Below are 27,449 nucleotides of genomic sequence, written 5' to 3'. Positions count from 1 at the left end.
TTTTTGCTGAATTGCATTATATCACATCTGTCATCTTGGAACACATCCATTTTGTGGCAAGTCAAGTTAAGGTCATTTAGATTGTTATTGATTCTAGTGTTGTGGCATCACTCATAAGGATTTACAGCATTTAACCCATCATGAGGAGCCCTGAACTATAAATGGCTTTCTGTAAAAAGGATGGCCTGCTGTTTTATAACAGTGAGACCAGATGTGTGGTCTCCTTCATGTGTGCCTCTAATAATACTTGATCCTGAAGGATTGCAGTCTCTGCGCTTGATTCTCCTGTCACTGCATGTCTAGACTGCATCCATCTGTCGGCAGAGGGATGCAGATTAAGCAGGTCGACATGGCAAATGAGGCAGGGATTAAAATATCCCGTGCCTAATTTGCATAAAATGGCCACTGCATTTTGCCAACTCGGCACTTTGTTGGCAAAAAGCGGCAGTCTAAAGGGGATCTGTCGAGAAAGAAAGCCTTTTTCGACAGATCCTGTAAACCTCCTTGCAGGAGACATAAGGGATCTGTCGAAAAAGGCTTTCTTTCTCGACAGATCCTCCTCTAGACTGCCACTTTTTGCCGACAAAGTGCTGAGTCGGCAAAACGCGGTGGCCATTTTTATGCAAATTAGGCACAGGATATTTAAATCCCTGCTTTAGTTGCAATGTCGACCTGCCTAATCTGCATCCCTCTGCCGAGAGAGCGATGAAGTCTAGACATACCCTTGGAGGCCTAATTACAGTGAAGGCAATGTAGTTACACTGGTGTAAAACTGATGTAAGTAAGCCAGGCCTTTGTCTTTCGTCTCCATAAGCTTGCATGTCTTTCCAACTGGATTTTATATCATTCCACTAGAAGTATAGTAAGCCAAGTTTGGTGTTAGAATTTGTTAATTTGATTATACTATGTCATGTAAATACCAACCAACATTCTAAAAAATGGGAGCCCAAACTAAGAGGACTAAGTCATATTTAGATACCTCAGAGAGGGTATGTCTACATTGCATTCCTCTTTTGAGAGAGGAATGCAAATGCAGACGACCGAAATTGCAAATGAAAGGGTAATTTCGAAAGAAGGGTTTTCTTTTGAAATAACTGCGTCTAGACAGCGTTTCTTTTTTCGAAATAGGGTATTTAAAAATAGCGCCCAGACGCGATTATGCAAATGAAGCGTGGGAAATTCAAATCCACGCTTCATTTGCAATTTCGTTCGTCTGCATTTGCATTCCTCTCTTGAAAGAGGAATGCAGTGTAAACATACCCTAAGTGCCCTGATTTTACAAAGTTCTGAGCACACAGAAGTTCTTCACTGGATGCTGCTGGGTGCTTGGTTCTTTTGAAAATCAGGTCACTTCTAATTCAGGAACCTAAAGATGTATGTAGGAGGTGAATGATAGATACCTATTTTTAACAATTTTGGCCATAATGCTCAGAAATCAATCTTTAGGATTACCCATCATCTCTTAATAGTGATTTTCTCAAGACCAATCATATTGGATAATATAAAGCCTGACCCAAAACTTGGTGAAGTCAACGGGAGTCTTTCCATTAGTTTCACTATGTTTTGTATCGCAGTGTTAATAATATCTCTTTATGTGTGGAGACTTCAGAGTGGTTGTTCTGAACCAGGAATTCAAATCTGAATGTGATTACAAACAAGAATCTTTCTGAAGTGTTATTGCCTCTCTAGGGAAGTGTATTCAATTCAAATTTATACCCCTCCTGCCCCCCCGCCCCCGCCACACACACACTCACATACATGCACCATCCTCTAGAAATGTTTCCAGTTGAAAGGTTGCTGCAATTAAGTTTTAATGTAGTTTTCCTAGTTGTTACATAGAAATTCCATATATCTAACCATTGCATGCCTCTAAAAGTTGTATACCTAATTAGTTTCTGTTGCCCCAATATATGCAGAGGCAATGTCTGCAGAACACACTTTAGGATGAGCATATCATAAATTTTAAAATGCCATGAAAATTAAACAAATATATTCAAGGAAGTGTGCCGATCCATTAAAAAAACTGTTAAGAATTTAAAAACTGTAAAGAATTTAAAAACTGTAAAGAAGCCAGGTCTGTCTAGTTCAAGACATCCAGCCCTGTTTCTTATCTCTGTTTATCTCCTTTACCTAGCTCTAGTAAAATGTAAATTCCATTTATGCTCCCCCCCCCCAAAAAAACATTTTTTTTACTTTGACAAAATAAAGGAGCTTACGTTTAAATGAGATTTAGGTCCACAACTTACTTGAAAGTGAAATTAGCAGTTATATAATGAAAAACGTGTTTGTGTCATATATTTCCACATTTCAAATGCATTAAATCACAGGGAAATAAGACAGAGAAACTTTCTTAAAAATAGAAGGTATGATGTCTATTTTTTATTTCAATATTCTGGAATCTATTTTATGCTTTCTAAACAAGTACACAGCATTAGAGGACCAGTCTGTCTTCACTTAAGATCCAAGAATGATCATTTAATGACTTTTTTACTACAATGACATAAGATTCACAGATTGCAAGGTCAACAGGGATCATCTGATCATCTAGTCTGACTCCTTCCATAACTCATGCCATAGAATTTCCTCAGTATAATTCCTAGGCAGATCATTTAGAAAAGCATCAAAACATGATTTAAAAATTGTCAAGTGATGGAGAATCCACCATGAGCCTTGGTAAATTATTCCAGGGGTTATTCATTCTCATTGTAATAAATATATGTCTTATTTCCATTCTAAAATGGTTTTGTTTCTATTTCTCTGCTAGATTATTATTAAATATCTCCCATTATTAAATATTTCCTCCCTATGTGGATCCTTACAGTCTTGTAAGCAAGCTACCCTTTAACCTTCTCTTTCTTAAACTAAATGGATAGACTGAAGGAGCCCAGTCAGGATAGGGCAGGTTTTCTAATCTTTCCAGTATTCTCGTAACTCTTCTTTGAGTCTTCCCCACTTTATCAAATATTGTTCTTGAACTGTGGACACCAGAACTGGACAAAGTATTACAGCAGTGCCAAATCCAGAGGTTAAATGACCTTTTTGCTCCTTCTCAAGATTGTCCTATTTATACATCCAAGGAATTCATTAGCTCTTCTGGCCAGAGCATTGCATAATTCATCTTCACGTGATAATCCACCATAAACCCCAAATCTTTTTCAGAGTCACTGCCTCTCAGGATAGAGTATCCTATCATATATATAGTAGCCCAATGTCTGTGACTCTGTAACACTGAAATGCTGCTGTTCCCTCTGGGCAGTGCTGTTGCCTCCAGCTGTGGCGCTCGGCTGACTTCTGCGCTGTCACACGGAAGCAAGCAGTACAAGTGGCCGTTTGGGGTCCGCGCTCCCCATGCAGCACAGAAGTGCTGCATGGGGAGCGCGGGGCCAAACGGCCACTTGCTCCTGCGCAGCGACCCAGCTGAGTGGCGCAGAAGTCAGCCGAGCACCACGGCGGGAGGTAACAGCACCGCCCAGAGGGAACAGCCAAGGGGCGGGGCCTGGACAAGCATTCGTCTCTGATGTCAGGAAAGGGCACCGGATTCAAAAGGAGGAAAGCGGAGCAGATACAGAGGATGTGGAGAAGACAGAGAGGAGAACGGAGGAGGTGGAGGACAGCGAGAGAGAGAGAGACGCAGCTGGAGGAGAAGAAAAGAAACACAGAGTGAGAGGCAGGAGGGGGAGGAGAGAAAGAGAGAGACAGAAAGAGAGGCAGGAGGCGGACAAGAGCTGAGGGGGGGGGGGCAAGGCAGTAGGAGGAGAAGCGAGAGAGAGGCCGTTTGTGCTGCTTGCTCCTGCGTGGCAGCCCAGCTGAGTGGCGCAGAAGTCAGCCGAGCGCCACAGCGGGAGGTGAATGGGGGCAGGGCAGTGACATACACGCCCAGGGGATGGGGCCTGGACAAGCGTGCATCCCGACGGAGACAAAGGAGAACAGAGAGAGAGTGAGAGGCAGGAGGGGGAGAAAAGAAAGAGAGAGATGAGAGAGAGGCAGAAGGCGGAGGAGAGCTGGGGGGGAGGGGGAGGGGGAGGCAGTAGGAAGAGGAGAGAGAGAGAAAGAGACATGGACTGAGAGACTGGAGGCTCAGGAGAGAAGACTGACGTGAAGGAGAGACCTGAAAATCCCGTTTTATGACAGGGTAATTGTCTAGTCTTGCTAGAAGAATGCATTTTACATTTAGCCATATTAAAATATATACTGTTTGCTTCCACCCAGCTTACCAAGAGATCCACATTGCTCTATACCAGTGACCTGCCCTCTTCATTATTTAGCATTCCCACAATTTTTGTGTGATCTGAAAACTTATCAGTAATGGTTTTGTGTTTTCTTCCAGGTCATTAATAAAAATTTAGGGCCAATAACTGATGGTTGGAATGCAACTAATTTTGTTTTGAACTCCATGCTTAAATAAAACCCTAACAATTAGTAGAAACCCTAACAATTAGTAGACTATTGTCTGATTTGGAAAGAAACTAATACATTCTTCCTAAACACCTAGAAAATCAGCCCATTCTATTCAAATTCAGTGAACCTGTCCCAAAAGTCAGGTCTGTAATAAAATCTGAAAGCATACAGGTTTCATTTGGATTTGGGCTGCATTAAGAAACTCAGAAGTTCTCCTAATAAATGAGGCCACAGAGTCTGCATTCTTTTAGAAAACAAAGAAGAGTTTGAGTAGGTGATTCAGAAGCCATTTTTCAACCCATTTCCCGTGAATCTAAATTGTTCCTCCTATGGATTGAAATCAGCAGAGATATTTTTGAAAATGTACTTTATGCATACAAGTTTGTGATGCTCCTTGAATATTAAAAAAAAAAGATTCCAATGCCCTTATCTCCAATCTGTACTCAAGGACATCTTGATTGAAGCTGTAACTACGGCCCTGGCACAGAGTTATAGGGATTTTTTTTCTTTTGGGAGAAAATCAGGCTGTCAGTGTACATGTCTTTCATGACAGAATATCTGTCTGGAGAGGGGGAAGCAGAAGTGTGTATAAGTGAAAAAATCCCCAAAATAGCCTCTAATAAGTTTTATAATTATTTTCAAGAAGAAGTGATATGATGCAGTGTAAATCCACAGGGCACATTGTTCCCGTGAATGTGTAGTGTATTTATTAGGGTACTCATAGGATTTATAACTACTCTGAAGAGGTAAATCTGTTCTGTGACTGCAGGCTACATTACTTTCTAGGAAAAGTTTCCTGAAACTTTCTTTTCAGTGTACTTTAACCTCTTGCATGCTGAGTGGGCATATCAAACCTGTTCAGGACATGAATTTCTCCAATTCACTTTCACAGATCTAGTATGCCCTACTTCTGTGAATGAATGGATGTTTTGTTGGAACACATTACTAAGAGAATAGCATAACAAGAAGCAGTTAAGCAGAAGAAGCTTTGATATTAAATGAGTGGAAAAATGGCAAGTGACAGGTTATTCTGAAAAGAAGGAGAACTGAACTCCTTGAAAGAAAAAGATTTAAAAATAAATTATGCATTGTATTTTATAGCAGTTTTGCACCCAGGGATCTCATATCTTAATTAATTAACAGCACTCCTGTGAAATACCAAGTAATGCAAAAGAGTCTTATCATCTACTGCTGAAATGCAGCCATTTTGGAGGTAATATAGTACAGCTGGTTAGAAGTACACAGTAGTGCTAGAGCATGGATCTATTAATGGGGATTCTGTAATGACTTTTCTCTGGGTCAGGACCTTAGAGTCCTCCAATAACCAGATCCTGGGACTGGATGACAGGGAATGGATCACTTGATAGTTGCCTTATTCTATTCATTTCCTCTGACACACCTAGCATTGGCCACTGTCAGAAGACAAAATACGTGGCTAAGTGGACCAATAGTCTGACCCAGTAAAATCATTCCTACCTTCTTATGCCTTTTAGATCAGCCAAAGCATTAAATTGTAGTCAATTGAATTTGGAGAGGTGATGTAGATAGGCAACATGTAACTGGTTGGCTTACTGCTTAGCCATACCAGAGCTAACACTCATGTGAAAAGTGTTAGTGCAAATGATCAGTAGCTTGTTTTTGCATTTCATCTGAAACACGGTACATCCAGCATCACACTGTCCTTTAACACTACACTGGCTCATGTTTGAGAGGAGTGCCTAATGAACATTAAGGCATCAGAGCATATTATATGGGTGTACATTTTCATCAGATCCTATCCATTTCATTCATATTATTCTTCCTCCTGGCAGTTTTTGTACAATGATAAGAAGTTAATAGTGCAGAACAAAAAATACAGTAATAAGTATAGTTCTCCTTGTTTTTCTCTTTGAACAACAAGTTTGCTTTATGTTATTTCTTACATTGTACCTTGTGATCAAAGAGCAGAAGGCTGATGTTAGACATGTGTATTTCATGGGGCCTTTGTTCAGAACAGCCGCTTGCTGAGCTTTTATGCTGACTGTACATTTTGTTTTCCTTTCTCCTCACAAACCAGGTCAATTTTAAGAGCCTGCTGAATTTGTGTGATAGAGTCAAAAGGTAACTGGCCAGAAACTACACTTCTGTTGTTGTGTAGGACTGCAGTGAAATAATTTGTCTAGAAGCCCATTTTCATGTCTTTTCCATCCCAAACATTTTCTCGTTCATTTTAAGGAACTATGTTGCTGTACAATGCTTTCCAAATTCCCTGTCTATAATGTTGTTGGCTTTGATGTACAAATGAAGTGTGATAGTCTGAGACAAGTTTGACAGAACATGTCTTCGGCTTGCATAAATTACTGTCAGGGAATTTTCAGGGAAGCAATGAAGTACATTTGCAGTGACTAAAAATGAAGTATAAATTATAGCATAATCACTGCTGCTGAACAACTGGATGACTAAAACCAGGAATTGAATTTATCATTTATAGGAGTCCCTACATTGTATTATTTTCCTTTATGCATTGCCAAAATTCACATTTTTGTTTATAAGTATTCTCCTCATCTCACTAGTGATGCAGAGCTATAAATAATAGTTTACATTCCTGCCATGCCTCTCATTTTTAGCTTAACAGCTCATCTTTGGAAGGAGCTAGCCATCCTTACTCACATAGATCTCCTGATCCTAGCCATTCTCCACTTCATCAGTGTTAGTTTCCAGACAAACTTATTGTAAGAGATTTCTGGAATACGTCATGGAGAACGATGAGAGAGAATAGTGTTCCCAACATTGAACTGTGGCTTTATGGGACATTTCTGAGCACAATATTCACAAATTCAGTAGCAGATTTTTTTAAGCTGAAGTCATGATCCTGTCAGTCAGTGGAAGCTTTGCCAATGGGTGCAATGAGCACAGGAATAAATTCCAAGTGGTAATGTGCATCTGTCCAAAGTGCAGGCCTCAGCTCTTAGGCTATGTCTACACTGCACTGTTCTTCCAGAAAAAGCTATGCAATTTGCAAAGTGCAATTTGCATAGCTTTTTCTGCTTCTTTTTTTGGAAGAGGCTTTTCTGATATTTGGCCCGTCTACACTGGGCCAAATGTCTGAAAAAAAAACTTTTTCAGAACATCCCTTCTTCTTCGTAAAACGAGGTTTACAGGGATGCTGAAAAAGCACGTCTGCTCTTCCAGAAAAAAAATGCGGACTCTCTGCAGTGTAGACATAGCCTTAAGGTAGGTACTTGGTCACAGTAGAGTACAGGGCAAATGCTAAATGTTACTAGGCATTATTTCACTTAGGAATTGACATTGTCTTCTGAGATGATACAGTATTTCCACTTTTCTTGGAGAAACCCTCAACTTTGTAACATGTTTTCTCCATTGGTCCCATATAGCAGTTTAATTTATTTTGTTTTTACTGTGTCTGGTGTGGCAAAACACATGCTATTTTTATCTTGAGTTTTTCAGTATTTGGTGTTTTTCTTAAAGCCCCAGATCCTAGGGTATGTCTAGACTACATGCCTCTGCTGACAGAGGCATGTAAAATAGGCTACCTGACATAGTCAATGAAGCGGGGATTTAAATATCCCCAGCTTCATTAAAATAAAAATGGCCACTGCACTGTGGTGGCTCAACTGATCATCGGCACAGTGTGCAAGTCAAGACGCGAATCGGTCGACAAGGGAAGCCTTTGTCGACTGCTCCCTTATGCCTCGTGAAACGAGGTTTACAGGAGCAGTTGACAAAGGCTTCCCCTGTCAACCAATCCGCATCTTGACTCATGCGCTGTGTTGACGATCAACTGAGCCAGCACAGCGTGGCAGCCATTTATATTTTAATGAAGCCGGGGATATTTAAATCCCCGCTTCATTGACTATGTCAGGTAGCCTGTTTTGCATGCCTCTGTTGGCAGAGGCATGTAGTCTAGACATACCCCTAGAGTCAGAGGATTATGTGAAAATATCAGCATTTATGTTTTAAAAAGCTCTAGCCCTTCTGATTGCTGAGAGAAGCTAGCAAACGTAAACTTTAAAGGCCTGTAGGGAAACCCTGGCACAGGAGCTGGCCCCGTGATTCTTGTAAGGAGGAGCAATGCTGCACTGAGTTGCATTGCAACCTGATGCACAGGGGATTCCCAGGCATCCGGACCTGAACCAGAACACACCTGGTCGGAAAGGAATCCTGACAGTAGCTGCACCTCCACCTAGGAGCTGGAGGGAAATGCCAGCCACTTCCAGGAGCTGCCTGAGGTAAACATCACCTGAAGCCATGTCCCCTCCTGCATTCCACCCTCTACCTCAGCCCAGAGCTCCCTCCTGCACCCAAACTCCCTCACAGAACCCACTCCCCCTCCTGCATCCTCTGGACCCATGCATCCCAGCCCAGAGCCCACACCTTGCTCCCTGCACCCCTTATCACCAGCCTTACCCTGGAGTCCACATTCCCATCCCAGAGCCCTCACCCTCTCCCTCTCCTGCATTCCATTCCCTGAACCCCTCTTTTCTGGCCCCACCCTAGAGCCCACACCTCCAGTCTAGAGACCATCCCCTCTCCCATACCCTGTCTCCCTGCCACAGTCCGGAGCCTCCTCCATTCCAAACCCCTCATTTCTGGCCCCAGCACCCAACCCCTCTGCCCAGTCTGGTGAAAATGAGTGTGAGCGAGCAATGAAGGAGGTATAGAGACAGTGGGGTGGGCACTTGTAGAAGGAGTGGGATAGGGTGGAGCCTGGAGAAGGGGCACGACGGGTGACAGGGCCATGGTGTTCAGTTCTCTGTATTTGGAAAGTTGGCAATCCTAGGGTCCCAGCCCCACTTTGGTCCTGCAACTTCTCCCTGAGTGGGGCTCCAGCCCTCATGCACCATGTCAAAATGCCACTCGCTTGGTTTTGGTCCTGCTGATCCATCATCACAGTGAACAGCCATCAGGGCCAAATCTGAGTGGACAGTACGAGGGCCCCTTGCCAATGGGACACACTGTGCACAACATGTGTAGGGCTGCTGACACCACTGGTAGTAACCACCACTCCTTCTGAGCAGCCTTCATGAAAGCAGCAACCTGAAATTCTCTCACTGTTTTTCACTGACAGGTGGCCAGGAGCTGTGGAGAAAGGTGAGATGGCAGCTGCTACGATGCTATGGTTCATAGAGTACAATAGCGCTTGTTAGATTTTCTTAGATAGCTACAGGAGGGCAGGGTTGAGCAGATATACCTCTTTACTGTCCTTTCCACATGGTTCCCTAGAGAGAACAGTGTGTCCGGGTATAAATTGTTCTGAAGCTTGGCTCAGAGAACTGCTCATAAAGTTTGTATACATCTCCAAACTTTTTGCATCTGCAAAATTGGGCAATTACTGTTAGATGAGAGAGGTCATGTGTTCTGGACTCTTCTGTTTTGGTTTCCCAACTGGAGCTTTGAAATTCAGAGTTCTGGAAAAATGGAAAACAAAGAAAAAAAGTTAGGTTAGCTTATCTGACTCTTAAAAGCACACTTCTAGAGCAGAGAATTTGAGCAGGGGGTGATTTTTTTTATTAGCCAGGACAGTTACTAGAAGCTGAATTTTGCAGGCCAATCTAAAAAGCTCTGCTTGATGAGCCTAAATGAGATGACAGTTTATACAAAATCTCACTTGGATTTCTTTTGGTCTGCCTACAATGTCACATTCCCTGAGAGGGATAGGAGAAGCTTCTTAGCGACAATAAACCCATCATGGTCTTGAGGCTATGGTCATGGCCTTGGCCTGTGAAGGTGGGGGTTCAGTTTCTGCCTCTCCCTGGGCATGACTATAGGTAAATCCCTCTGTACCTGAGCTACTTAATCTGCCAAATAAGAATGATCTGTCTTTTCTGCTTAGACTATAAACTCCTTGGAGCAGGAACTGTCACTCTGTTTGGATAACACCTATAACTATGGGGTCACAAGCTTAGATGAAGCCTCTAAGCATTGCCATAATACAAATACAGTAATAACAGACATGGAATAATGGGAGGGTCTAGAGAGCCAGGGTAATATGACTGGGTTACGATTATTTAATATACCTTGAGTATTTACACCAGATGCAACACCTGGTCCTTTCCCCATAGAATTTGCCAGTGGCACTTGTCCTTCAGTTTTTCCAGATTAGGATATGAAGGACTAGAAGACTTATCCAGTGTTGCCTGGGTCCTTCAGGGCCCAGGGGAGCAAGGGTGCTGGGCATCCCAGCAGTGCTGGGAGGGGGGAAAGCTGTGGCTCCTCCAGGGAGTGGCAGGTCTTTCCATCCCCCCCTCCATCCCCACCCCACCCCACTCTTCATCCCTTCCATCCAGCAGGGCTTTTTCTCTCCCCTCCCCCATCTGGCAGGACTTTCTCTCCCTCCTCCGGTCCAGTGGGGCCTTTTATTTCCCCCACACACACATCCAATGGGGTCTTTCCCCTACCCAGTCCAGCAGGAGCCTTTTCTCCTCTCTTCCCCTATCTAGTAGGAGCCTTCTCCCTACCATCCAGCAAGGCTTTCTCCCCACACACACTCCGGCACTGCAGCCAAGGGCTGGGAGGTAGAGGTATGGGAGCCACATATCCAGTCCAGTGGCTGGCAAGATGGCAAGCCCAAGCCCCAGCTGGCCACTCTCTTGCTGGTGTGGCTGCCACCAATGATCACTCTACACTAGGCTCTTTTCTCATTGCTACAGTGGTCACTATGCGGTATAGCGTCCCTCTGAACAGCCTCCTCTCTTTCCATGTTATGGAAAACAGTCCCATTTCAGGCATTTCCCATTTTCCTGGCACAACCAAACCATGACCTTGCTTTAAGTTAGAAGAGGAAGGTAAATTAGAGTGAACAAAATCATCCGTGTAAATCAGAAGGATTGTGAAAAGAAAACATAGAGGAGAAAACAGGGTCTGGAAGTAATCACATAAAAATTATGCTTCCTTTATGGAAAATGCATATTGCTGCTTCTCACTTTGGGGACTCAGTTGGAGAGGGGTTGAACTTTTAAGACTTGGTTCAAGAGCTTCAGACAAGAGCCCTTAACTCTATACCTGGAGCTCTTAACCATAGAACAAGAGATCATTAGAGAATATCTCCATATACTTACACATACAGGAGGATCTCTTTCCCCTTTCTGCAGTAGGAAAGTATACAGAAGGCCACCAGTATATATCATACGCTGGACATGCCGTGTAAGTCAATCTCCCTCTGGGTCAGTTTGTTTATCTGCTAAGACCTTCTCCTGCTGTGCATATTGTATTTGGAATTAATTCTCTACAGAACTGAAGCTTATGAGCCAGTGACAACAAATCTGAACCCTTCATGTTGCCTTGGAAAATGTTCTTATTGTCTTTCATCCAGGTTCTGTGTGACTGTCATTTTTGGAATTAGATGTTTTAACACATGATATGTGTGTCAGATGTCATGCAAGAACACTGTATCCTCTCTGCTCCTCAGGCCCACCATGAAAATGAAATGATCCCTCTTCCTTGGAGATTTGGGAGAAGAAGTTTATCCCAAAGTAACACAATAAGTTTCTGTGTCAGCGGGATCAGTTCATTCAATACTAAAAAGCCTCTATGTTAATTTTTAATTCCATTCTGACTGCTTCTTTTACAATCATTTGAAAAATGCGGAATCATTTACTTGGGGAAAAATAATCCAGAACACAAAATACAAAAATCAATGGGACAGATGCTGCACTTATTGACCTCAGTGGTGAAACACCTATGAGCTTCTCTTCGGCAGGATCAAACCACTGAGAGGCAGAAACCTAGAAGCAATAATGCTAGATAACTGCAGAGGCAAATGTTAGTCAAATAGGCATATTCTAGAAGCCAAATGTGTGAGTCTAACTTCTGCTTCCCCACACCTGTGAGCAATACTTGTGAGCAATGTCACTATTAGAAGTGATTTGCACTCCACTCCTCTAGTATGAAATAGTAATTATGTGTGTGACTATCTGTGTGTCAAAGAGATGACCCATTATCTCACCAATATCAGATGAAAGTTTCTTGAGTAGCTGAAGGAGAATAGTTGAAAAACAAGAATTACTTTATTACAGATTGTTTGCATTAGATATTATTTTGCCTTAGCTTTCTTCTTAGAGAGATGATGGTTGGTTCTTGAAGTATTCGTGCTTAGCTGCTAAGTCTTGTAGTAGAAAAGCCCCTGGCACTTTATCTTTAAGATTCCAGTTTGCTTCCAGTGCGGTTTTTATACTTATCTGCAATAAAAAGCTGATTCTTCTGAGTGCTTTGGATTTGCTTGAATCAGATTTACAGTCCAGCTTTTTAACACTGTCCCCAGTTATTATAGGAAAAGATTTTGCAGGGCCCTTCAGATTCCTATTTCAGAGGAGTGAATTTCTTTTTTCCTTTTCCTTTTCCTTTTCCTTTTCCTTTTCCTTTTCCTTTTCCTTTTCCTTTTCCTTTTCAATAGCAGATTCCATTTGACGAAGGAATGGTTTTCCTTTAACATCATGCATAGCACGGTTTGGTCAGAGATAGATATTTAATTACATAGGCCCCAATTCAGTTGGACACAGTGGGTACAATGCTCTGACCAGTTGTAGATTTAATCCATCCAGTTCTGTTAGTTAAAAGACTCCAGTCCCCCACAAAAAGTGCCATATTTTAAATTATAACCAAGTTTACTTGAAATCTTTCCAATCTTTAGAGTTCTTCACAGTGTCTGAAATAAGGGTCTTTGATTTACTTTTCTACTATCCCAGAATACAGGAACCATTTTCTGTAACACTGATAGTGGTTACAAATTGTTATTAATCATTGTCGTTATTGTTATAACGACTACTACTAGGACAACTATATTGGGAGCCAAGGAAATCTCCTGCAGTACTGCTATTGATCAAGTCTGCAGTTTAAAATAATTTTGAAATAAGTGTCACATGTCAGGGCAACAGCACCTGCATTTTCCATCAGTGGCCCAACCAAGGACCTATGCTAAAGCTTCCAGCAAAACACCCATTGCCCTTCTTAAGTAGAATAGGAAGTGGGTCTGACCCACGAAAGCTCATCACCTAATAAACCATCTTGTTAGTCTTGCAAGTACTGCATAGTCCTGTCTTTTGTTTCAGCCTTCTTAAGTAGAAACCTGAGTCTTTGCCTTCCGACAGGGAAATTTTCAGGCTGAGCAGTTCCTACTAATTCCAGCAGAGGCAGGCTGCCCAAGCACCCGTTTCCTTTCCCTTCAGAGACAGTTAACACTGACTCCCCACAACTATAGGTACCACACAGCTTTTTCTGTCTATTTTATTAGTCAGGTAAAAACACTTCAGAGAAAACATTCTGAAAACAAAGAACCTACATAATCTAATAGCTTATCTGAGATCCCCTCCTCATTCTGATAAGCATTCTGGTGGATGATAAGATCTTACTTCCTTAAGGACTGGGACAAACCTTGGACCATAAGTCCTGTCCATTTGTAAAATCCAAAAGCAGGCTCAGTGCCAGCTTAAAACCACACTATTTATCCAACACACCTTTCTTTGTCTGATAGTCCCTGGAGACTCCAATCTGAACTAATATATGTGCACCTTGGGGGGGGGGGGAGGAATCCTCTGGAGATGTTACAACCTAGGTAAATTTGCCTAGTCTCTCCTTGCTGTCCTCCTGTTCTTACAGTGGAAATATAAACAGTATCTCAATATCACACAGGCAATTGCATGTTTAATACAATGGACTCCAAATATATTAAACCCCATTCAATAAGCTTTTACTTAATTCAGTAAAGTTCACTTTAACTCCAGAAGGTTTGTCCAGAATAGTGTCAGTTACAATGGGTTCTTAGATGAGTCAGACAATTAGCAATTGAATTTAAAGCATTTCCCTTCTGCATACCAGGTTCAAATCCTCTATGAGTCACTGATGACGGGAAAGCCATTACCAGTCAGTCTTTTTGATGGAATGGATTGGTGGTCTAAATCCATTTTTCAGTGAACAAGTGTTCCTATTTTAAAAAATGGCTCCATTTGTTAACCTGGTTTGTGGCACTCCCAGCAGAGGGATCTAGGACTTAGCTGATCAAGAAGGATTGTCTTACCATCTCTTCATTATAGGTAGTGTCTCCAGGTTGGGGTTGAGATAAAACAGCAGAGCACGTGTGGGCCTGTTTGCAGTACCTCTGCCGTATCTGTTCTGTGACAAAGCAGATGACGTTAGTTTCTAAGGCTGATAGGGCAACATCTTGTACAAACACTGAACACACACACATAAAGCTGTACATACAGGTATAGGAAGTAGGGGTGCAGGGGATACTGCAGCACCCCCAGATTTAGCACCTGACTTCCCTGTTCCTAGAATGCAGCTCCCCGTCAGCTCCTCCAGCCCCAGGTCCCGGCCATTGGGTGGCCCCCACAGGGTCCTACCAGCCCTACATGTTTTGCCGACTCCTGGGGTCCTGCCACTTTCAGCTTTGCCAGCGCCCCAGGGTCCCACCAGCCCTTAGGGTCCCATCACCTGCCATTCCCATGGGCTCCCCTGACCATCAAGGTTCTGCTGGCCCTGCCATGGGCTCTTCAGCCTGCAGGCCCCACCAGCCCTGGCGGTCTACTGCTGGCCCAGGTCTCTGCAGCTGTGACCCCAGCCTGGGATAGTGAGAGCTGCCAATTCTCCCAGACTCAATGGACCCAATGCCATTTGCAGGAATGGAGTCCAGTCTGTCTGGACCAGGAAAATTGGCAACTAGATCTCAACAGGTCTAAAGGACATTGCACCTCAGCACCCAACCCCAAAAATATTTCCAGATTCCTTGGCCAGACACAAGTATTTTTAGCCCCCAGACGGCTGTAATATGTCTGTCCTGCTCAGCATAAAAAGTGAAAGTTACCTATCTGAAAAATCATTGTATTTAAAGCTATAGAATGAGCTCCATCTCTTGCTTTAAAACCCCAGTTTCAGAATAGAAAACAACTGCTCTGTAATAGAAATAGACACAAGTCAGTTATCTGAATCTAAAGGCCTTGAGATTTTTGGGTGTTTAACCACCTTTCCACATTTAACACTGCTGTCCCACCTCTGCTTTGGGATTCTACACAGTATACTCATGGGCCACGTATAGACAGGGATGATTTTCCGCAAAAAAGAGTGTCTAGATTGGCATGCACGCTTTTCCGCAAAAGCACTTTTTGCAGAAAAGCGTCTGTGCCAATCTAGATGCGGTTTTGCGCAAGAAAGCCCCGATCACCATTTTCGCAATCGGGGCTTTTTTGCGCAAAACAATACCGCATTGTCTACACTGGCCCTCTTGCGCAAAAGCATTTGTGCAAGAGGGCTTTTGCCCGAATGGGAGCAGCATAGCATTTCCGCAAGAAGCACTGATTTCAGACAGTAGGAAGTCAGTGTTCTTGCGGAAATTCAAGCGGCCAGTGTAGACAGCTGGCAAGTTTTTCCGCAAAAGCATTTGCTTTTGCGGAAAAACTTGACAGTCTAGACGCAGCCATGCTGAGTAATAATTAACATTGAGATCAATGGAAGTTAGGAACTTAAATACCTTCACCTTTGAGGATCTATGAAATCAACAGAACTAGTAGTCAAGTACCATTTTACATACTATGATTAAAGGAGCAGAATCTGTCCTTCAGTTTTATTTGGGAAAAAACATGAGTATTTCTCACAGATCAAATTCCCTTCATTTTGTTTCATTTTAAAATTCTAAGGGGAGAGCATTCTTGCTTTGGAATGCTCCTAGCTCATTAGTTTTATTTTTTATAAATTACCAAAGTGTGTATTTGTTCTTTAAAACCAATTTACCATTTCACTTTGATTAGAAGAGCTGTCATTTCCTTTTCTCTGCAGACACATGAATCATGATAAGGGAGTTATCAGAAGAATTTTAGACTGCTTCAAATTACAAAGTTAATAATTTAACCCAAGTATTTGTTGTACAGGCATTCTGGTGAAATTCTTAGAACTCATGAATGCTGCGAAAGTATCAATAACCATAAAATTTCATAGCCCCTTTTTTAAAACCAGGGCCTTAACATTTTGTAGGGAAATAAAGCTTTGGTTAACCTTGGCACTGGCATACCTCATTAAAATAACAGCCTGTCAGTTTCAAGTTTAAAATAACAGGGTTGTCAGTTTTATATGCAGTGGAACAATCTATGATTTTACTCTGAGTGAAATAATTTGTAGGTAGCATATGGTTAGAAGAAAGGGGGAAAAACTGCCCAATAGTGCCATCTTGAGGCTTATGCTACTCCCAGGCTCATGAGTACAACAGAGAGCCACATGCATACGTGAATACTAGTAGCTGTCACAACAGGCAATCTACCAGCCTGTGATTTATCACCCCTCCAGAATCAACTTGATATACGGTAAAATTTTTAAAGGCTGAAAATAATTCACAATTAAGTGTGTGGTTCAGCAACCTCTTTGCTTTTAAATGTATTTTATTAGGAAATATATATGTGTGAATGCGCGTGTGTGGGTCCGGGGGTGTATGAAAATAACCTAAAGTGGACAACTTAAGTTGTGCTCTATGCATTCTGTTTTAAAGCTAAATCAGGGTACTTCCCTACCTCTAACCTAGTTTTTGTTCAGTTTTTTGCAGTGCGTAGTTCTTAAGAAAGTGCTCTTTTTATTAATTCTTACCATTATAGCCATTGTTCTGACACGATGAGCTCTGGCTGTGATAATACCACCACACAGAAGCTGACCTCCATTTAGTCCAATTGGTGTGCATTTACAATTCTCTGTTTAACCGGTCTAGACTCTCAGGAGCCTAACTTCTATTCAAATTAAACAACCTGCACCATTACTTTGAACATTTTCAGCTGGCATCACTGGAAATTTCAAATCGTAGAAGTTGCCATTTAATTCCTAAGGAAGGTGATGATTTGGTGTGAGGGAGTGAAGGGAGTCGAGAGGAAGGCAGTATTAGCTAGGCTCAGAAATGTTTGGAAAACAGGAAAAATAAAAGACTATAATTAAAAGTTGTCTCATTCAGTCACAGCTGTTGACAGAAGCACTACTATGGGCTGTGCACCTTCACAGTCATATGGATCATAAGATCAATAGTTTTATTTCAGCCAAGTCGATAGGACTGAAGTTGAATGAAATCAAAAAGGAAAAAGGCTATAAATCCATTTTATTAGGTATGTTTATATGGCTAGTGAACAATTGTCACTAAAAATATTCACCAGTAATACATTTTAAGCTTTTGACATATTATTCTTATACTTAATATACCAAAATGATAGACATAAACATAATAAATATTCATATAGATTGTTTATGCCAAAAATGATGCTATAAGCAAAATCGTTGGACATTAGTCTTAGAATGTTTCAAATTAAATCCCTAATGAACATAAAAGCCAAATCAATGTATGAAATTCAGGGACAGATTTCAGCTTATATGACAGTAGAAATCCAATCATAATGATCTGCGCATTCTCCCTCCTTCACTATTTTTCCAATATAGGATGTGCAGTTCACTACATAATACATGACTTAAATAGTCAGGCTTTGTGTACACAAATCTATTCTCAAGATACCCATTATTATATCATCTCTGTATCATACAAGCGTGTTGTGTGTATATGACAGAGAGAGCAATTCGCGTGTATTGGTCTGATTAGTACTGAGAAATATGTTGTGTGATCTTTCACCTGGAAATAATACCAACCAAACTTCAAAGTGGCATTATTTGGTGATGTGATTTAAATGTTGCATGTAAGAGAAACAAGCGAATAAACTTGTGTAATCCCCAAGGAGATTACCTAGATTCCTGGGGCTCTGACTGCTGGCAGCTCAGGGAGAGGCACACTATCCCTGGTAGGGAGCCAAGGCAAACTCAGAGTCTGCCTGGCAACAAATAGGGAGTGAGATGCCCCTCCAGAGGAGTTCAGGAGAGGGAAGAAGCCATTTTTTTGGAGTGAGTCTGGAGCCAGCCAGGGCAAGAGGAGGGCTGCCTGTGTGGGGAGCTGGTAATCCCCATGTCTGCATGCAGGGTCCCTCCTGAGAACTGGCATCTAGGGACTCGAAAGCAAGATCCCTCACCTGGGCTTTTCCTTTCTTCACTGATGATTCCCAGTTTGTAGAGTTTGCTGGGAAACTTCCCCAGCCAGGCTGGGTTAACCCTCCAGCTCCCCAGGTGAGACCAGTCACCATATGGTCAGCTCTGCTCTGTCTACTAGTTCAGGGCTGCTGCCTGCTGTGTGTGTGGCTGGATGCTGGGCTAGGAGACTACAGTTTGGATTTTAGTACAGTTGTGTAATCTGCCCCTTGAGCCATGCACCCCTTGTGGTGAGGGGAAATCCTGGGACCAAAGCAGCTTGATTCCTGCCTGAAGAGGATCCCTGCTAGCAGAGATCAGCTGTCTGCAGTGACTGAGAATCCAGAGTCATCTCTGAGCTGGAGGATCATTCATGGAGTTTGTGGTTGCACCATCTTTTAGTTAGTCAGGGAATTTGTTTTGGGGTCCCCCTACTCCCTGAACTGTGTCCTCAAGCCAGGGAGTAAGGGTTTGGGAATTTTATAACCTGCTGTGTATTAAATCTGTGGAGGGATTTACCACCTTCTCCCACTTGTGATTCCTTTGGGCTGTACTGAACCAGTCAGCCACACTGCTAAACCACTGCAGAGAAGAATTTTGTGGTCATAGGTCATTAAGGGCCCCAACAAAGTACATGTACCAACAGGACACTAATCTTACAGTCGCTACATCAAGTCACGTGACTGGAGCAGGTCACAGGTATTAGCAATGTGGGCACCGGTGAACCTAAAAATAATGCTTTACCCTGTTATATTTGTCTCCTGTTGAATATAATTATTGTGTTGAATATATTGTATGTGTTTGTGTTATTTCTTGAAAGTCTCAAACTATCTGGCAAGTAAGTGGGGATTACCATTATCCTGTGGTTAGAATTTTCCTCCCAAGCTGCCTTGGTGACCCTGCCAGGAAGGAGTGAGGGGGGTGGAGGCACCGCCAAATAAATTCATAGGGAAAAATAAAGAGGATACACCCTGCTAAGTGGTGGCGGGATCCAGAAGAACCCAGACCTGTCCACCAAAACCTATAAGCAGATTGGCATTAAAGAAGGTAACCGGGTGGAGAGGGGGTGCTACACTTGCACCAAATTGGCATTTGATAGCAGTTCCAATTGGTTTCTCTTATGCCTTCTTCATTGGTTTTGTTGCTATATCTCCTCTTTTACCTCCTCAACATATAACTTACATTTGTTTTATACACTCAATGAGTGTCAACCAAGGGTCGGTTCCTGAACAGATGTCAATAGATCCGGGCCCCAAATGGGTGCAGATTATACGACCATAATTTACAGAGCATACTCCCTTAAAACATTTTCTGATTATTTACACCACTATTCATCAAGTATAGCATTTTCCCCAAAAAGCTCTCAGGTATATCTACACTAGGAAATTATTTCTAATTAACTTATTTTGAAATAATAACTCCCAAAATAACTGTTTCAAAATAGCGTGTTTACACCATAGGGAAACCTCAAAATTAGTCCAAGGCAGGCTTCCTTAATGTGAACACACTATCTTGACTTAGAGCCCCAGGAAGCACTGGGGAATAATTACTCTGAATGACTTTGGGGAGTACTTATTTTGAAATAGCAGCACTGGAGCGTCTACTACCAATATTTTGAAATAACTATTTCAAAATAAGCATTATACCTCGTGGAAAGCAGGTGTTATTATTTCAAAATAATCAGCCCCTTATTTCAAAATAACAGGCATGATAATGTGGACACTCCGCTTGTTATTTTTAAATAACTCCCTAGTGTAGACCAGAACTCAGAGAGTTACTCCTGTTGACATTATGACATTACAACTCTTGGGTTATGTCTACATTGCACACTTATTTTGAAATAAGGTATTCCGGAAGAAATATTCCAAAATAGCCTATTTCGAAATAGCATGTCTACACTACAGGCAAGCCTCAAAATTAGTCCGAGGCAGGTTTCCCTAATGTGGACATGCTACCTTGATTTAGAGCCCCAGGAGGCATTGGCGAGTAATTAGTCTGAATGGCATTAGGAAAGAGCTATTTTGAAATAACAGCAGTGGAGCATCCATACTACAGCTATTTTGAAATTGCTATTTCGCAATAGGCATTATTCCTTGTGGAATGAGATTTACAGAAGTTGGACTAAGCTGTCTGTTATTTTGAATTTATTTCAAAATAATGGAATTGCTGTGTAGACGCTCACATTGTTATTTTGAAATAATAACATTTCAACAGAAAGGCCAACTTAGCTTCCCATTTACATTTAAAACACAAAAACATCTGAAATTTGCAGAGTAGCCGTAAAAAAGTGGCACAAAAATGTAAGAAGAGAAGAATAATAGGAAGCATTTCTTCTTAAAACTATCACCGAGTCTTGCTCATGTTATTACCTGTATGATATTCAGAAGACTGATACCCAAAGCAGATGATTGTGTGGTTAATTCCTAACTGTGGCCCTCTCAATTCAAAAATAATTGAATACATTTCTCCTGGGTCTTCCATACTAATGAAATTCCATCATTTTGTTTTCAAGCCCTTATTATTCTTGTATTGAATTTCTTCATTAACCTAAATTATCTGTTTTGAATATTTGGAGTTAGAAGGTCTTTTTCTATGATGGCGCAAGTGATTCTGGGATTGTGTTTCCTAAGTATTTAAGTGTTTGATACCTGACTGCTTTGTAATCTTGTGTGTAACATAAATTGAAAAATAGGAAGAGTAGTGTCACCCTCTCAGTTTATGCTTTGAATGTCAAAGGGACTTACACAGGTGCTTTACTGAACAGAGATGGAAATAAACACATATCCAATTGTTTTGCTGACATAGTACCTAAGTGACAAGGTCACATAGGAAGTCTGTGGCAGAGCTAGGAAATGAGCCCAGACCTCCTGAGTCCTAAGCCAAAACCTTTCATCACAAGTCCATCCTTTCTCTCAAGACTTAAGACCCCTTTGAAAGATTGATAAATTAATACTCAAACATTCAACATCTCTTTCACACACAGTATCTCTTTCTGTTAATGGTTACAGCAGTGGACCTTGTACAATTTTAAAACTCATTACCAAATATAAATGTACTAATGAACCAGAAATGAGACTTGTTGTTAGCAATTTGTAAGTCCCTCTTCTTACAATGGACAGTTGCTGCAACTCAGATCAACACCTTCAAAATAATATTTGGATGAATTGTTTAAATAGATCCAGGAGTCTGATAAGCAGGATTCAGATGATTTCATTAAAAGGGATTTAAATACCAAACCCTGCTTGTAAAAGTGAAAGGGAACTATATAAAATACTAAAATTACATAGGCCTTTTGTTTAAATGTTTTCATTGAAGATCATCTTTAATTCAGATGAATAAATACCATCATTTACAAGGCCACAGCTCACCTAATGGGATACAGTAGTCTGACTTCATAAACCACAAGTGAGAAATGTTAGCTGAATCCTTAATGGCTCTTATCTCTTCTTAGGGATACTGTACATCTGTTAGGTATTTTTTAGAATGTTGTTGATATTTAAAGGATGTATTGTGGAGAATACATAACTTTGGAAACTAATCAGTGGCTTTCTGTTCTTGTGGTTGGGATGATCTCACCCAAAATCTCCAGGAAAATGTTATGAATCCCATAGAATTATGTCTTCCTAAATCTGTGCAGCATTTTTAAGGCTACTTTCCTTGCATTGAAAAGACATCACTAATCCACCCAGTTTTCACACCATGGCTATGTCTAGACTGCAGGCTTCTTTCGAAAGAGGCTCTTTCGAAAGAGCCTCTTTCGAAAGATCGCGTCTAGACTGCAGGCGGATCTTTCGAAAGAGAAATCCGCTTTTTCGAAAGAGAGCACCCAGTGAGTCTGGATGCTCTCTTTCGAAGACGGCCTCTTTACATTGAAGAACGCCTTCTTTCGAAAGAGGAGCTTTCGAAAGAAGGCGTTCTTCCTCGTGAAATGAGGTTTACCGCCATCGAAAGAAAAGCCGCGTTCTTTCGAAATAATTTCGAAAGAACGCGGCTTGAGTCTGGACGCAGGGGAAGTTTTTTCGGGAAAAGGCTACTTTTCCCAAAAAAAACCCTGAGTCTGGACACGGCCCATGTGACTGAACACAGATTCATAGATTTCAAGGACAGAAAAAACCATCATGATTACCTAATCTGACGCTGTTGCACTTTGCAGGCCACAGAACTTCACCCTCCCACTCCTGTAATAACCATGACCATCATCTGCCTCTTAAGAGGAACCTCGACTAGGTTGCATCACCACTTCCTCCTCCTCTAAGGACTTACAGAAATGGCACTGTTCTTCCAGAAAGTGCAAAACTGAGGAGCAGGAGAGCCGACAGCCTTGCTGGGCTCTGGGCAAGCATGGGTAGCTGGCTTTGCTCCTGGAAGAGATGAGGCTGGGGGCAGCCGGCTCTCAGCGCTGCCAGCATGTTGGTGCACCTCTCCCCCTCCCTCAGCAGTGCTGGGATGTTGGTGCACCTCCCCGCTTTCCTCAGCGCTGCCTAGAGCACACCCTACCATGCTCCCGCTTTCCCAAGCAACTTTGGGCACCACCTGGAACACATGGTGTGGCACTCTGGCAGCAATTTAAAGGGCCCAGAGCTGCAGAGCAGCTGGCAACCTTAGGCCCTTTTGGAACGCTGGGCCCCAAGGCAACTGTTCCCTATGCCCCCCTGTCAGCAGGCCTGTCAAGGGGGAAGAACAGTTAGGCAGCTGAGCATGTCCATGCTTCGAAAAGCTGAGCGGAAGTTCCAGTGAAGCCGCGTGAAAGAATAGACATTCAGGAGTTGTGTCAATGCCCTCGCTCAGAACTCTGCAATGTCTGAGTAAAATGGGCTAGAAAAGGACATGGCTAGCACATTCCCCACTTTAATACAATTTAAATGTTTATTTTTAGAGTGTAGCTTTACGTAATCTGAGGTGTATGAAATTGTATCCACAAGCATGGACCATTAGAAATTAAACATTTGCCACGCCGCTGTGATAATAGCACTACAGTATTACCTCTTCTAAGTACATGATACTACATTACTGGAGAGCACAGGTTCCTGGTGTGGTAAGTGTTATCCTAGGTAGCTGGTGTGCTGTACTGTGTAGTACTCTCAGCTGGGATTTAGGAGCAGTTCTGCTACTGATATGAATTTGGGCAAGTCACCATGCCTCAGTTTCCCTGTCTGTAAAATGTGGTTAATTATATAGACTTACTTTGTAAAGTGCTTTGAGAGCTACAGAAGCAAAGTGTTATATCAGAACTAGAATTGTGCCTGGGCCAACTCATGTAAACCTCTCCCTCTTCTTTCCCTGTCTACAAAATGAAGATAATACTTTAGAGGACAGCTGTGAGGATTAATTAGTAAATGTTTGCAAAGTGCTATATGCAGGCTGAAGTTACTTTGTCTTCTCTGGTTTTGTAGTTCAGAAAAAATCCTCGTATTACTGCATAAAGTATAACAATCCATCATTCCTCTGCAGTGTACAACTGCGCACACAGAGAGTAGGTGTACAATAACAGCATAACGTTTGCAAATGTTATGACAATGGAGCTGGGCCTCTCCTGTTCGTTTTAACAAGGATATTAAAATATTAAAATCCCTTACAATACTGTGAGAATTTGCTAAGGGTTGTATGGAAGTGCAGGATTAGCACAGTGGAAGGGCAGCCTTTCATAATGGGGGAATGAAAGAAAAGCTCCTTCGAAGGGTATATTTACTCTTTTGTGATCCAAAATAAAAGTGCACGGTCCTTAGTTACCAATCATATTATTTTACATATGACTATCAAGCTCCAAGTTTTGGGGAGTCAGAACCTATTCTTCATATAAGTCACTGTTCCTGAGACTCGACACTAATCACTGATGTCAGTGGAGCTCCCATTGTAAATTGCTCACCAGGCATCACAGTGTGCTTAGATAAATAATTAGTCACAGCCATTTGATTTGAAATTTCTCCTGTTGCTTTTAAACTCCAGGAGGTATTGGAATAGTTATTGCTTTCTGCAATCTATTTTTCCCCTATTTTAAGCCAGTGTTGTATAGAATCCATGCAAGCAACTACAGTACACCGTGGAATTTATATGTTGGCACGGGAACACCTGGGGTTAACAAAGATGCTTGCTTTAATTAGATGAGTCACTAGTAAAGCTCAATTTTTTGTCCTTCAGTCCCAGGCAAACAGGAGTGGGAGTAATTCCTGTCCACTCACTTCTCAGGCAGTCTGCTCCTAGGGACCCAAAAGATCCAGCAAAGACCAGGAGGAATCAATATAATATTCTGTAATGTACTGTGTTGATTTATCTTAACACCATTTACAAGGTCACTGGGGGTTTGCCCAGTGTCAGTAATCTGGTGTGTAATTTTTTGGCTTGAAAACGCTCCCCTGTTGAGAGCTAAAAGGCTTGCACATGCTGCTGTAGTGTGTGATACTAAAACTAACCGAGTAGGGTTGGAGGAGATTTGTACAGCCCTTGATCATTGCAAGAATCAGTGCCAACAAGGCATGCAGTAAAATGCTGTTCTACTTACAGTATTTAGAATCTTGGTTATTCGGTTGCCATTGAAAATGTGCACAGGACTTCAGATGCAATATACTGAGATGTTTTCCATCACCTGCAGTACATTGTGACATTCCACGGAGTTTCAGCATTACACAGCAGTGTGGGGCATTTGTTCAGAGAGCTACACTCTCTTCAGAACAAAAGATAAAATTGATAACTAGCCAAGTATAATCTTGTACCTTAACCACTGAAAATCCTATCTTAACACTGAATGGAATAATGGAGAGCTTTTATTTCATGGTTTTTAAAAAATAAAAATCCATGATTTCCTTTGAAAGCTATTCAACAAGTTCCCAGAAATCTTATTACATTTAATATGAAAAGCATCTGTTTCTATAAGAACCACCATCAGAGGCCCAATGATACCATTAATCTTTTGGTAGTCAGCCTTTGTTGTGCCTTTTAGCTACGTTTATAGATTTTCTGCCCTTGTAAACCAAATGCAAAACAAAAACTGATAAAATTTTAGTCTGAACATTCTTCAAATAAACGCTGAAAGCAAGTTTGCATTGGTGTGCTGGCTTGTAGCAACCAGTGCAATTTCTTCCACAGGAGGGAGCTTGCAATTTCAGGAACCTGTTCTAAATCTGTCCTATCATTTCTTGTTGAGGTCTACAAATAAATATCTATCTGTCTCTAGTTATATAGATAGATATGATGTGTGTGTGTGTGATCTTTTCAGCATCACAAAGATCCAAATGTATTGCATTTTATTCACAGCTTTTGGGTACTTTGCATCTGTTAACTACCAGATCAATAGTTATTAGAAGCTAGACATGAAGAATTATATTTAATTGTTTAAACACTTTACAAGACCAAATAGATGAGTGGGTGAGACATTTTAGCTGATGAAACGCTGTTACATTGAATTATTAGGCTACCATGCAGAGTGAGGCTTGGGAGGATGTAAATTTAGAACTTTTCAGCGTCAAAAAGGGACATAGAAAAGAACAAAATATTGTCTCTCTTGCTTTCTCTTTTTTCTGTGTTTAAAAACAACTAGCATGAGGAATAGTGGGTTAAAAGTATCCTGGATTATTTGTGCTCACTCAACCCAAACGCAATGTGCCTTGTTCAGAAATACAGGAATTTGACTTTCAGTACTATTGATTTTTTTTCTACCATCAAATAGTATAGAATTAAAGACTTTTCTTTAAAATGACGGTGAGTATGGATGTCCCCTTTAACCTCGTGTGCCTCTTGTCTCTTGATCAGGTAACAGATATTAAAGAAAAACTGAAGCTTTCAAAAAAGTTCTGGTCCGCGTTACCATACACTATCTGCAAAGATGACCATGTGACAGCTGGCATGTCAAATGAAGAGGACTGCTGGAATGGCCATACCAAAGCTAGGTGAGGAAGACTCCTCCCCAAATAATAGCATACTAGTTCCATATTTGGCCTTGCAATGGTTATGTTCTAAGGCTTGTTTACAAAACCATTTGAGCACTGAAATGAAAATACAACAGAACAAGTAGTTGCCAAGGAAAGCTAGTAAGGGGCACTTATCATCAAAGTGCCATTAAATCAAAAGTGTGAGTCATTTTGAATGTGTACAGAATGTCCGGATTTGAACATGGAGACTATTCGTTGGTTAGATTCTAGGTGGATACATTATTCTGAGATCTCAATTTGGTTTAGAAACAGCTATGAGTGCAGCTGGTTGAAGGGAGCAGCTATGGGTGAGTAGACGTAGGCACAAAAATTTTGGCCAAACCTCTTTCACAAAAAAATTGCAGATTCCAATTGACCAAAGAATTTTAGAAATCTGTGTGGGTTTTTTGGCAAACTATTTTGGTCAGGGAAAAAATAGGTTGGGTTTTTTTGTTTACCTTTCCAAACTGAAATACTTTGATTTTTTTAAAGCTAGATTCTTAGGGGATTTGGGTGAGGAAGAGCAATGATCCCTGTACCCTAGCCCCAGTGTGACTTCACTGGAACACAACTGTCCCCTACCTGTGAGAACCACCAAGCTAGATAGTCACCTTCATGTTCAGACAGAAACCTGATTCAATAGCCGAATAGTTAGGGCACTCAGCTGTGATGAGGGGTCTCAGTTCAAGTTGTGGCTCCAAAGCTATTGGCTGTAAAAGGTTGGCAGTGTTATCTGCGCCTCTTCCTTGGTTTAAGTCCCCAGTCTTTCATTTCCATTTCCACTTTCTTACCTTTGCTTTTATTTTTTAAAGCGTTTAAAGATTCCTGAAATAGAAACAAAACACTTTGTTTCAGGTTAAGTAAAGTGTTTTATACAACATGAAACAAAGCATTGTCTGACTCTTATTCACCAAAAACTGTGACAAACTTTGGTCAGGTTGACCTGAAATTAATATTTTTTCACCTTTTTTTGAAACTGACAGCAAACCAAAAATTCAGTTATTTGCACAGTTCTAGTCTTGAGTGCCCAATGAATGCAGTCCCTTAGTGCTATGATACAGTATCAAACAAATCCTGTAGATTTATTCACCATCATCTATTTGTGGAAGCACGCTAACAGATGAAAATTAGACAGCACAGAACCAGCAACAAACCCTTCAGATCTGAACAGAACTGGAT

General features: G+C 41.5%; 1 protein-coding gene across 2 annotated transcripts in view; it reads left to right on the top strand.

Moving 5' to 3' along the window:
• The window catches only part of GPC6 (glypican 6), a 1,157,918-nt gene that overhangs the window by 1,107,769 nt on the left and 22,700 nt on the right, over nt 1-27,449 (top strand). For both annotated transcript variants that reach the window (XM_006113655.5, XM_075918824.2), the window contains exon 7: nt 26,113-26,249. In XM_006113655.5, coding sequence (XP_006113717.3) covers nt 26,113-26,249 — 137 coding nt within the window. The remainder of the gene's footprint in view (nt 1-26,112; nt 26,250-27,449) is intronic.

Source organism: Pelodiscus sinensis, chromosome 1 (assembly GCF_052426305.1).
Source record: "Pelodiscus sinensis isolate ZL-2025 chromosome 1, ASM5242630v1, whole genome shotgun sequence".
In the NCBI taxonomy this organism is placed as follows: Eukaryota; Metazoa; Chordata; order Testudines; family Trionychidae; genus Pelodiscus; species Pelodiscus sinensis.
This window is presented reverse-complemented; position numbering and strand designations above follow the sequence as displayed.